General features: G+C 39.5%; 1 protein-coding gene across 1 annotated transcript; it reads left to right on the plus strand.

Annotated features, from left to right (window-relative positions):
- Positions 1–273: 273 nt before the first annotated feature.
- Positions 274–660, plus strand: LOC141674552 (uncharacterized). Its single transcript, XM_074481261.1, has one exon. The coding sequence runs from the start codon at positions 274–276 to the stop codon at positions 658–660; it is 387 nt and encodes a 128-aa protein (XP_074337362.1).
- Positions 661–13,753: the final 13,093 nt, after the last annotated feature.

A 13,753-nucleotide genomic window follows, 5' to 3' on the forward strand; every position in this document is an offset into this window, starting at 1 on the left:
TCGGATAATGGGAAGCAGTTTGATAGTAAGGAGTTAAGGAAGCTTTGTGAGGACTTGAAAATCAAAAAGGACTTTGCCGCAGTTTATCATCCGCAGAGTAATGGTCAGACGGAGGCTATAAACAAAATCATAAAACATACCTTGAAGGCAAAGTTAGAAGAGAAAAAAGGAGATTGGCCAGAGGAGATGCCCATGGTCCTTTGATCTTACAATACGACCCCTAGATCGACCACAGGAGAAACCCCTTTTCTGCTGACTTATGGGTATGAGGCCATGGTTCCCGTGGAGGTAGGCGCCGGATCCCTCCGGAGAGACGTGTTTGTTGAGGAAGATGCAGAAGTTAACCAGAGGCTTCACTTGGATTTGTTAGACGAAGCCCGAACAAACTCTCAATTAAAGCTTGCTGCATATCAGCAGAGAATCGCAAGGTATTTCAATAAAAAGGTAAAATTCGTGCCGTTCAAAGTTGGAGATCTTGTGTTGCGAAAGGTTATGCCTAACACTAAGATAGCTCAGCACGGGGTGCTTGGAGCTAATTGGGAAGGACCGTACAAGGTTAAAGCTATACTCTGGAAGGGAACCTATCGCTTGGAAGATCTGGATGGTAAACTTATTCCTCGAGCGTGGAATGCGGAACATTTACGGAAGTATTATCAGTAGGGTGTGGTTGTGTCCCCCTTATTTTCATGTTTAATTCCTATGTAATAGACTAGTAGCAAATAAATTCCTCCTAGCCTAGGGGGTAGTACATGTGACTGCGAACCTTGGAACTAGCAGAAGGAAGAAAATTTTCAAATAATTTCCCCATAGAGCATAGTAGCCATGAGACTGGTGTAATTTATACACTCAAGCGTATTATCAATAAAAGGGAAAAGTTACTTCAAATTGCTTTATCTGCTTGACATGAAAATTTTCATTTGAAAAACATCAGAGGCGCGCCCTATCTAATAACTGTTGCTTCATAATCAAGATAACATAGTATGCATACATGGAAAGGTGCGCCCTAAAAGCATATGGCTAGTCAAATAAGCTAAGGTAAAAGTCCTACAGCTTAAGGCGCGCCTCAACATAGGGCGCACTTAAGTAAGGGTATTACTGATAAAAGAAATAAGGCGCGCACTTAAGTCAGGGTATTACCAAATGATACGAGAAAGGAGTCTATAGATCTCAATGATATGGGGACAACTTTGAAATTACATTAAAAGAAAAACACCCATAAATGTGCTAAATAAATATACTCTAAATATCAAAGGGCGCGCCCTGTAGCAACATAAGTCATAACGAATTGACTAGAGACTTATGGAAACATGATATAGGGGCGCGCCATCATGAAAATATGAGTCTCATATTTTCGGAAATACAAAATGGCGAAGAAAAAGTCGGAGTGCCTTAACAAATTTTTATGCGTACTGAAAAAGATAAAATCATATTGTGTCATACGAAATGTCATAATGCAAAGAAAAAAGGGTAGCAAGAAATAAGTCGTACAACTTTGCACAGCATCAAAAGAGGGCTGGCTCCTCAGAAGTATTTGAAACTTAAGTACGAATAAAAGAAAAACATAAATCAGGGCGCGCCCTGAGACTTCTCCGTTGAGGGGATGGTTTGAAGAGGAACAGTAGGGTCGGCTTCAGGCGCGTCCTTGGGGCTTCCTCTCGTGGCACGCCCTCACCTTCTTCCTCCTCCAACCCAAGTTCTATCCTCCTCGCCTTGATTTCAGGAGCGTGCTCCTTCTTAAATTCCACCATCTCAGCAACCGTCTCTTCCCCAAACTTCTCGAAAGTGTAATCAGGGTCATTGGCCACAAAACCAACCCTGTAGAAGTGAAAACCATTGGCAAATGCTTCATCAGCCATTTCCCTCTTCTCATCAGGCCAGCCCATTTTATGTTGCTCCTCAAGATACTCAATCCTCAAGTTGGATCCACCAAGCTCAGCGTGGAGAGAGGTAGCCTTTTTGTTGGCAATCTCCAGTTGAGAAGTAAGGTTGGCCACATCATCCTTGAGAAAGGAGATTTCCGTCCTTGGCTTTGATATCCTTAGCATGCAGAAAATCCTTGTCTTTGAGGGTATTCTTCAAAATGTTATTGTCACCCTGCAGCCTCTCTAGGCGCGCCCTCTCTTCAAGAAGCTTGTCCACCACCACTCAGGTGGAGTGGGCGAACAATTGGCAGGATGCTTTTATAGAAGCACGAGTGGACTCTTCCAAGTCCATGGCTTGCCATTGCTCCACTTCTTCATCTGAAACATGAAGGGAACCCATGGGGCCAAGAGAATTCAAAGCAGCAGATAAGCCTGAAGGCGCGCCCTCCGTTCTATGCCTTTTAGGCGCGCCGTGTTTCTCTGTAAGATCAATTATGGGCCTTTTAGGGACATGTGTTGTTTGAGGAATGGGAGTAGAAGTTGGGACGGATGCCTGTGTTGAAGGATCATCTTTCTTTGGCTTAGGCCTAGGTTTGTCACTAGGGCGCACCCCGAAGGATTTGGGGATTCTTGGAGGAGCCATTTCTGCGTAAAACATAGAACATGTTAATTAAACGTGACATTTAGGTGTGCTAAACAAAGCAATAAATAAAGGCAATTGATAAAGATAACATTGATAAATATGTGTAAACTGCTACGCCTAGAGTGAAAGGGCACGCCCTAAGGGGCGGAAAGATTAACCACATTAACATGAATTTATATCTAGTATGCTAATACAAAAGCTAACAGAAAAGAAGCTAGGACGCGCCAATTGTAGGAGGGCGCGCCTTTAGACTCTGCAATTGTTGAACCTGAAGGATCTTGGCCTTGACAGGAGTTGTCTTCTGCTTCTTCTTCTTCTTCTTCTTCTTCTTCTTCTTCTTCTTCAGCCTCTTCTTCACTATATGGGTCAATGACACGGGAAACCGGGGCGTCTTTCCTAAATTTTACATATTTACACTTCGTCTCTACTTGGTCAGAAAGGATTCCGACTCGCATCAAATTGGTCCGGGTGACTAAGGTCTTTAGGTTCCACCTGTCAGCAGCCACTCTGAGAAGGGCTCCGGCTCGTTTTTTAGGCTCGCCCTTAAGTGTCTTGGCCACAGGTCTGTCTGAAAAGAATAAGGATGTAAAAAGGGGAAAAAGGAGTATAAGCACAGTAATGGGAAAAAAGGAAAGAAAGGGCGTGCCCTTACTTGGTGACTTGTTGAATCTTATCCTTAATCTGGGAACGTCATACAAATAAAAGAAATTTTTCTTCCATCCTTTTTCATGGCTAAGCTTGCCAGAGGAGAAACCTTTCTTATTATGTTGTTTGTCTACAACCAAGTAGTAGTACCCATGGTCAGATTTTCTCAGGTTAAAGAAATAAGTGACTTCGGCCATGGAAGGTTGAGGGAAACCCATGTCTGTGTAGAGAATGAACAGGGCCAGAATAAATTTGTAACTATTGGGAGAGAGTTGGAGTGGAGCCACGTCATAGAGTTCTATCACTTCCCTAAGATAGGGATGTAGGGGGGTGCCTATACCCAAAGATACCAGCTTAGGGCTGGTTACTATCCTAGGGATTTTGAAGTTCCTCCCATAATTAAAGATATGGGGCCGCATCATGCTTAAAGGGCGCGCCCATATGCCCTCAATATCATAGAACTCCATGAGCCATCCTAGTTGCTCATCTGAACAAGTTGAGGATAGGCCCACGCAGAAAAGCTTCCCATGCTCCTTCCTGAAGCGTTTCTTCACAGCTTCGTTGCACGGTTCGAATTCATTCGAATCAAAGTCTAATTCACTGTCAGAAACTTCCCAGTGTTGGAAGGGGATTGAAGAAGGTTCAGGAGAGGTGGAAAACTGGAAGGAGTCCTCATCAAAGAAATTTGCTTCATCGTGAAGTGGCGATGCATTTCCTTCAGGCGTGCCCTCAGAGACAGGAGAAGTAGGCGCGCCCTGTGTTTGTTGAGGAGATAGGCTTGGAGAAACAGCCCTGTAGGAAACTTTGGAAGGCCCAGCACCTACGTTGACACCCCTCTCAACACCCCTATACCTGTCGGCATTCAAACTCTCGAACCAGTCATCGTCGTCTAGTTCTGTACTAATTGGGGCTGGGGATCTATCCTTTTGGACCAGTTTCTGCTTCCCATGGCTACGAGATAAAGGAATGTTGTCCGTGGAAGAACTGTCTGAAGAGTCTGCCATCAAGATACCCTTTTTGAAATCTTGAACAAGGCGCGCCACCCGGTTCAGAAATTCAGGGGTATGGTGAGCGTTTGGAGGCTGAAGATCGAAGTAAGTGTTTGGAGGCGAATAGATTCTGTAAGTCATATGTCATAGCCTATTTGTATATTCGAGGATTCAACTCAACTCAAATAAGAATGTAATAAGTAAATAGTGAATCTACCGTCAAAAGAGATCTCACAGAGTAATATCTGTCAAAGGATTCAGAAACAAGGTTCATCTACAGACTTGAGGAATTAATTCACTGGAAGAAGTTCAAGAAATTGATCATGCCTCGGTGATATAAATCAAGAGTGTGGATTTAATCAAGTGACAGAGATCTCGTCAGAGTATCATTAATTACAAGGATTTAATCTGAAGAAAATCAGAGTATCAAAGTCAAGACATGAAGAAACGTCACGGAAGTTAGTCACTCATGAACCAGACAGTACATCGAGTGTCAATGTTGAAGTGGTGGAATTGATTCATAATTCTCAGTGATTTTCAGAAGATATTCAGAAGATTGGTTGCTGCTCAGGGTTAGTATTAATTCTCTATTAATTAATTAAGTCATATAATTTAATTAAGAAAATAAATTATATCTGCAAAGATTAATTTATTTGATTAAATAAATTAATTGATTAATTAATTCAGAATTAATATTAAGGATTTTCAGAATTTAAATTGGATTAAAAGCAGTCTTAAATCAGCAAGACAATTGAAAATGAACTAGCATGACAATCAGGATTGTCATACCGATTGTCATGCCAAGTCATTTCAATTGTCCTACCGAAAGTTCTACTGGGAAGGAGATAGTCTTGCTAGTTCAACTGATTGTCATACCGAAAGTCATTGTAGTTCAATCAGATTGTCTTGCTAGTTCAATCCATTGTCCTACCGAAAGTCTTGCCAGCTATAGGATTGTCATTCTAGTTCAATTCAAATCTGTTAAATGAATTAAAAAGACAAAGAAGCAGCAGAAAGAAAATAATCATCCAATCAAGAACACAGAACTCGAGAACAAAGAAAAAGAAGCAGACACAAATATTTCATCTCATCTGCAACTTCAAGATCAATTTCTAGATTGTAAAGTTAAATCCAATCAACTAGAAATCTTTATCTTGTTCTTGTGTAACAATCTAGCGGATCAAAATCCCTAGAACTTAATCTCAAATTGCGTTTAGCATTTGAATCTTTTTATTACAAAAATAGAAAAAGTTCATGTCGAATTTATTCTAGATTTGTGATAATTAATTTGAGATTAATTTCTTGTAATCGATACAGTTGTTGTAACACCTTTCAAGTTTAATAATATTTTTATTTAACTTGAATTTTGTTTCACATTTTTTATTTCCGTATTTAATTCGATTATTCGGTACTGTTTGTATTCAACCTCCCTTCTACAAACACATTGGGACATAACAATTGGTATCAGAGCCTTCTGATTAACGAACAAATCAAGATCCTAGACTTTTGTGATTTTTCAACTCCTTGAATTTTTATTCATTCAAAAATTCATAATGACTTCATAAAAAGTTGGAACCGTTAAAATTCCACAATTTGATAAAGAGAATTATATTATGTGGAAGAAGAAGATGCTCTTATTTTTACAAGTGGCAAATCTCAAATATTCAAACTTGTTAAAGAAGGGGATAAGAACTCCGAAGGTTATTGAACCGGAGGTGATAGTAGATGATGTTGTGATCACCAAAGCCAGAACCTATCCTAAAGATCCTGAGGATTTTTCTCCTACTGAAAAAGATGAAGCCTCCTTGGATGCCAGCCTTCAGTTAATTTTAATTGATTCCCTTGATCCCTTGATGAACAGACATGTGATGAACTGTAAAAATTCCAAACATATGTGGGAAACTATTGAGGTGATCAATGAAGGCACAGAGGAAGTTAGGGAGAACAAATTGGAGATCCTAACCTCTGAGTATGAATATTTTAAATCAAATCCAGGAGAAGGAATTACTGGAGTGTTTGAGAGGTACAATGCGTTGATCAACAACCTAAACATAAATGGAAAATATTATTTAATCAGAGAGGTCAACAAAAAGTTCCTTTTAACACTGCCAACTCATCTTGAACATAGAATCACTACCATTAGAGAAGCTAGAGATCTGAGTGAGATTTCTTTGGACATGCTCTATGGAGTGTTAAAAACCTATGAGTTGGAGCAGATTCAACAGAAGGAAGTCTACGGGAAGGATAGAATGGTCAGCACATCTACTGCACTTGTAGCTGAAGGTCAACAACAACAGCAATCTCAACAATTGGAGAGAATGGTACAGTGTTCCAAGGCTGAGGAAAATATGTTAGTAGCAGAATATGATCCTCCTACTACAAATCAATCATGTGATGATTTTTATTCCTTGGAAGAGCTGGAGCAATTGGAAGACGAGTCAATGGCCCAAATTGTCAAGAGATTCTCCCATGTCAGATTCAAGAGGAATCCCAAGCTTAAGTACAAGTCCAACTACAACAAATTCCAGAAAGGTGGATCTTCATCCTCTAACACCAGCAGTGGTGGATACAAAACAGGGATGGTTGATCGGAGCACCATTAGATGCTATAACTGCAATGAGTTGGGACACTTTGCCACAGAATGTAGGAAGCCAAAGCAAGTAAGAACGAACTCTGAAAGGGCTTATCTGGCAAAGGGAAGAAGCTGGGATGATACTGACAGTGAAGATGAAGATGAAGGAAATCTTGCTCTTATGGCTATTGATGGAAAAGCTTCATCGTCAAGAATAGAGGTAAAACTTTCTGATGCTGAAATGTTTATCATCTAAGAGGTAACTTAGATTGTGCACGTCGTGATAATGAACTGTTAAGTTTACAGATCACAGACCTTGAGAAAGAGGTCAATGAATTAAGACTTGTGCACATTAATCAAGACAAATTAAAAGAACAAGTATCTTTTCTAGAGAATAGAGTTGACTGTTATAGAAAACTCGAAACTATTCTCAAAGACAAGATCACCGGTCTTGAGACTAAGGTTAGAGCCTACTTCAATTCTTGTTCGAAGGCTAAAGAGTTCTACAGTAAGCAATCTGTTAATCAAACATCTGGAATAGGTTATGATTACAATGTTGCTATTGGAGAATTAGGCATAAACTCCCCTCCTCGTGTCTGTGCTAAAGGGTGGGAAGTACCACATGTGCTTAAGGGTGTTGATGAACCCCTCTATAAACCATCAATTGCTGAACCATTTGATGCGGCCTCTTCTGTTATTCAGGAAGAAATACGTGCTGAAGATCATGCTAATGAGAAGGTTGTTTCCAAGTCAAGTGTGTCGAAAGTTCCAGTCAAAGTTGTGAAAGCAACTGAGACTAACTCAGACACACATGAGTTGGATAACAAAAATGCCATGTCTGTCATGCATAAATTGCCTACTATTAATCACTCTCATAAAGCATGTGGTGTTTCTAATTGTATGTCTTGTGCTTTTAATATGATGTATGCTTATTTTAATGGTAAGCATGTTTCTAATGATAAGACTACTCCTCGTCAGCATGTGAATAACAAGAAGCATGATAGGTCTAAGACTGCTAGTCCTTCTAAGGCTAGAAAGGAGACATTTGTGCCTAAGCTTAAACAGAAATTTGTTAAGGCTGTTTACAAGGTCAAATGTTCAGTCATTGAGAAAGTTGAGGTAATTAAAATTAAAAATGTTGTTTTGCCTGACAAAGGACAGTTCTATAAGTATGCCGGGCCCAACCAAGTTTGGGTTCCGAAGAAGGTCTAATCCATTTGTAGTGCAGGGCATTAAACAGGTGTAACCGGTAGTGTGGATTCTTGACAGTGGATCATCAAGACATATGACCGGAGATAGAGCCCTGCTATCAAATGTGGATTGAGAAAGTTGCCCCCTGGTTACCTTTGGAGATAACAGCAAAGGTTTATCTGAGGGATATGGTTGTTTGCAAGCTGGATATGTTATCAGTGAAATTTTGTATAGTGTGCTAGGTTATTATCAGGAAGCAGTATCTAACATATAGCACCAGTGACGAGACTTGAGAATATTACGACATATCAGGCACCTGATGTACATGACACTTGGAATTGGACTCTAGTAAGATGTGTACAAGTGTACTCCTGGTTGGTGAGTCAAAAGAGGAAGTCAATGCACCTCAGTTCATGGACTTTGCAGTTGCAGATCTATTGGACTATGCAATCTCTTCTTCACAATCTCAATTCAGGTTGGTATGAACTAGTGTACTGCTCAAGCAATCATCATATTTATAACTCTCTAATCACTAGGCACAATCATATTGTTTTATATGTGCAGTGAGTTTTAGGAGTAAATCAAACTTCTTTCTACATTAGTGATTTCTTATTTCATGTAAAATCTTTTGAAATCACTATTGTACATCATTACTCTCAAAAGATTAAATGTATAATTTTCATTCATCATAGATCTTAAGTACATTTTATCTCTCTATATTGCCCTATGTTCTGTGATACAGGTTCAGTCCAATGGCTTTCTTTCATTGACAGTCATGAGGTTGAAAACCCACAACGTCTATCCCAGACTGTAAAGACAAACACGGAAACAGAACCAACCAACACTCTCTTACCACTAAATGTAGTATGAATGAGCGTGAGGGAGATAGTGCCTTAGTGCACCACATAAGGAAGGTTCTGTAGTCAACCCAGTAGCTCTGTCTCCTACATAGATGAGTAGTATTTAAACCGAGACAACTGCTAGCCCCCATACATCTTCTCAAAAGATGTAATGGCTGAAAAGGCACAAAAACAGTTACTAGATTCATTCTCTCAACAGGGTGCGTCTATTGAAATTTGCCTGTCGGCCAAGGTATCCGATGTAGTGTCACCACTTCAAACATAAACAATTCTTGATGCACAAGGAGATGTCACACACACAAAGGATGAGTTGACAGAAATAAGAGTTTCGACCATTTTAAGGTCAGATTCGATTGTTCAAGCTTCGTTAATGGACCAATTACCTTTACAGGTGTTAGGAGAGGATACTGATCCAAAAGCCATATGTCAGTGGTCAGTGTCTACCTCCCCAGGCTTAAATCCCCTGGATGCATCTGCGGATAGTGGATCTGACATAGGTGCAGATCGGCAACTTGTTGACAATGATTCAGATATTACCTGATGAGTCACAAGGAAATGTCTTCACAAACATTAGAAGGGAACCTTGATCTTTATGCTAAATTCTTTGGATCATTGTTTACCTTCCCAGAATTCAAATCTGGAACCCTAAAAGGGAAACTAGCAACTTGTAGATTATGACTCAGATTCATCTGACGAGTTTAACAAGGATGGGGATTTGTGAACTCCCATTGCACCACCTGTGACCTCCTTAAGGATGGCTAAGGTGATTTTTCTTGCAGGTACAGCTGGATTATGAAGCTATGAGAGAAGAGTGATACACTTGTGAGAATGAGTGTAAACACGAGTGGAGAGAAGAGTGAAACACATGTGAGGTACACTAAACAGAATCACACACTCACAGTGAGGAAGAAAGAGAAACTACTTGTTATTTCTTTTCCAACCAAGTGAATATGAGAACTCCTTCAGACGACGGCATACATTCCTTCTTTAAGGGGGAGATAAGAGCTTAAGTAATAGTTTGGAGGATTCCTCAACTAAGGGGGAGAAATAGCAGGGAGGAAGAAAAAGATCATATGTACACTACACCACACCATTGTTATTTGTAACTACGGATCCTATTGTACGGGAGAGGTGGTAAACACAAGGTGATTTTCTAGTAAGGGAAGAAGCTGTTTTCAAAAGGGGAGTACCATTGGTTTTTATCTGCGGATCCTATTGTACGGGAGAGGTGGTAAACGAAGGTGATCTTCTTTAATCAGTTGATTCTCATAGGGGGAGAAGCAAGACAGATATGCGCTTCTCAACAGGAAATGTAGTTGTACAAATGAAGATGGAACTACTTGAAGATATGTTCAGTCTAGAGGAACATCTACTTGGAATCTGGAAAATGTTAAATCTAGTCCAGAACTTTTCTACTATTTACTTTGCATTTCTTTTTATATCTTTTTCTTATTTGTTAGTTGAGTTATCCTCTAGGTATTTGTGTGTTATTGTCTAACAAACAAATAGGGGGAGATTGTAAGTCATATGTCATAGCCTATTTGTATATTCGAGGATTCAACTCAACTCAAATAAGAATGTAATAAGTAAATAGTGAATCTACCGTCAAAAGAGATCTCACAGAGTAATATCTGTCAAAGGATTCAGAAACAAGGTTCATCTACAGACTTGAGGAATTAATTCACTGGAAGAAGTTCAAGAAATTGATCATGCCTCAGTGATATAAATCAAGAGTGTGGATTTAATCAAGTGACAGAGATCTCGTCAGAGTATCATTAATTACAAGGATTTAATCTAAAGAAAATCAGAGTATCAAAGTCAAGACATGAAGAAACGTCACGGAAGTTAGTCACTCATGAACCAGACAGTACATCGAGTGTCAACGTTGAAGTGGTGGAATTGATTCATAATTCTCAGTGATTTTCAGAAGATATTCAGAAGATTGGTTGCTGCTCAGGGTTAGTATTAATTCTCTATTAATTAATTAAGTCATATAATTTAATTAAGAAAATAAATTATATCTGCAAAGATTAATTTATTTGATTAATTAAATTAATTGATTAATTAATTCAAAATTAATATTAAGGATTTTCAGAATTTAAATTGGATTAAAAGCAGTCTTAAATCAGCAAGACAATTGAAAATGAACTAGCATGACAATCAGGATTGTCATACCGATTGTCATGCCAAGTCATTTCAATTGTCCTACCGAAAGTTCTACTGGGAAGGAGATAGTCTTGCTAGTTCAACTGATTGTCATACCGAAAGTCATTGTAGTTCAATCAGATTGTCTTGCTAGTTCAATCCATTGTCCTACCGAAAGTCTTGCCAGCTATAGGATTGTCATTCTAGTTCAATTCAATTATGTTGAATGAATTAAAAAGACAAAGAAGCAACAGAAAGAAAATAATCATCCAATCAAGAACACATAACTCGAGAACAAAGAAAAAGAAGCAGACATAAATATTTCATCTCATCTGCAACTTCAAGGTCAATTTCTAGATTGTAAAGTTAAATCCAATCAACTAGAAATCTTTATCTTGTTCTTGTGTAACAATCTAGCGGATCAAAATCCCTAAAACTTAATCTCAAATTGCATTTAGCATTTGAATCTTTTTATTACAAAAATAGAAAAAGTTCATGTCGAATTTATTCTAGATTTGTGATAATTAATTTGAGATTAATTTCTTGTAATCGATACAGTTGTTGTAACACCTTTCAACTTTAATAATATTTTTATTTAACTTGAATTTTGTTTCACATTTTTTATTTCCGCATTTAATTCGATTATTCGGTACTGTTTGTATTCAACCCCCCTTCTACAAACACATTGGGACCTAACAGATTCCCAAATTTATAAGGAAATTCTTGAAAGGGTGAAAAAGAGAGGACGCGCCCTCGTCTTCCAGCTGTCAAGAAAACCAAAAGAAATGTTGAGGGCGCGCCCAATTCGAAAGAATGAGATACGAAAGTACAAAGGAAACAGAAAAAGTAGGGGTAGAATTAAGAGAATGGTATTTCCTACGATCTATGTTAGCTCCTTTCCAAGACGGGTCATACACTAAGAAGGCGCGTCCTATCAATTATAGAATCTATAAAGACTGCTATGAAGTATGAAGGTTATATAACAATGGCGTTGCGGAAAATAAAGAGGACGCGCCTTGTATGAATGTGAAGGCGCGCCTTATCGTAAGATATATGCTTTTAATTTTAAGTATAAACGATTGGGATTCCTAGAAACATAAAATTAAAAGTTAGACCCAATGATTTTGGATCTAAAACAGCAAAAATTCAAAATTACACATATACACAGATACATACATCATACTATGTATATTATCAAGAACAGAAATGGGAGATGAAAAGGTAACATGACATGCAACGTGATTTACTTAACGAAATTCAGAAATACAAGAAGCTTTTCGTACCTTTTCGAATGGAGAAGAAGTTGACTGGAAAAGATTTGGAGAATGGTAACAGAAAAGGCTGGTTCTGAGCAAAACAATACCGCTGGGGTTGGAGCTTTTGGGTAGAAAGAGAAAGTAAAAAAAAAGGGAGAGTAAAAGTAAAAGTAAAAGAAAATGACTGATTGTGACTAGTATTAATAGTAAAAAGAGGACAGCTGTCAAAATCAATCACGTCAATCACGATTCCCGAGGAATAAGGGTAACCGTTTTCAAATCATTTCAAATCCTGGGACGCGCCCTCATGAAGGCGCGTCGTATCTTGTTATGACAATATTGAATTTTAAAGAAAAGCTAGAAGGCGGGCACTGTTCAGGGCGCGCCTGTAAAAAGTATTGGAAGATTTGTTTATACAGATTTTGATAAAGGTGAAGAAAAATTCCAATCCCATTTTCAATGGCATATGGAATTTGGGGTAGTTATGCCCAAAAATTGGTATAAACAATATTCAGATTAAGATTGATAAAACAGTCAAAATTGAGGGAGAAATGCCTAAAATTACGGAACAGATAAGGTAATTTACATTGCGGAAGGAAAGTAGGCGCGCCCTGTGTGGTGAAATGTGCGCCCTGTGTTTTGATGGTTGATGGAGTTGTTGTTGCTTGACCCCATACATAAAGGGGCGCGCCCTCAGCGTAGGGGGAAGGCGCACCTAGTTACTAAGGAAAGGTGGGGAATTTCCTGATTGAATCTCCTCCTATGATAAGCTTTAGGGCGCGCCCTAAAGGAACAAAAGACCTTGTGAAGACTTCAGCATGATTACTTGGACGGGCTCTGTGGAAGATTCAAAGAAGATGGAGATTATTATTACTGACCTATTTGATGCAGGTACTCTATTGAAGAACTCCTTCCTGTAGCATATCTACAGGAAAGGCGGTGTCTGTGGTCAGAGACCTCCAGGGGTATGCCTGGACTGAAGGCCTCCTCCTGTAGTCAATGGGTGTCCTCATTGGGGATGTGGGGTGAAATCTGGTATGTGCTTTGGGAGCTCTGTCTCTGTAGTCAACGAGTGTCCTCGTTGGGAGACTTCGGAGTATCCTGCACTTTGCACCCAAAAGCTTGGGATCATTGGTCCTGCAATCTGGTAGGGGCTCCTTATCGGGGGACAAGGATGCGTCCAACATTTGGGGTGAACCATGGCTATATCTGCGTCCGCAGACTAGAGAAACAGCTGGTAGCGGAGGGTTATCCTTGGCTAGGGAGATGCCTCATCCGTGAAGTCTCGAAGCCGCGGACGAGTCTTGGGCCTTTGTGATTGGGCCTCATCGGCGGACATTCCTAAAACTAGTAGAAGACGGTTTTCAGTGGGTTTCCTACTGGGCATCGGGATAAGAAATCTAAGCCCATTAGGTTTCTTGTTCCCCAAGAACTACGTGGGCTTGATCCCCTATAAATAGGGGTACGTAGGCAAATTGTAAGGGGTCAGAAGCGAGAGCGCAAATGAGCCACCACTAACCCTAAGCAATCTCAGCCCCCAATAATCACCACCACCAAACACTGTTCATCTTTTCCGACGAATACTGTTCA

The sequence above is a fragment of the Apium graveolens genome, chromosome 7 (assembly GCF_009905375.1).
Source record: "Apium graveolens cultivar Ventura chromosome 7, ASM990537v1, whole genome shotgun sequence".
Classification (NCBI taxonomy): domain Eukaryota; kingdom Viridiplantae; phylum Streptophyta; class Magnoliopsida; order Apiales; family Apiaceae; genus Apium; species Apium graveolens.

Bases quoted from the DNA above. Each gene is read 5' to 3' on its own strand.
- LOC141674552 (XM_074481261.1), top strand. From the start codon at position 274: ATGGTTCCCGTGGAGGTAGGCGCCGGATCCCTCCGGAGAGACGTGTTT.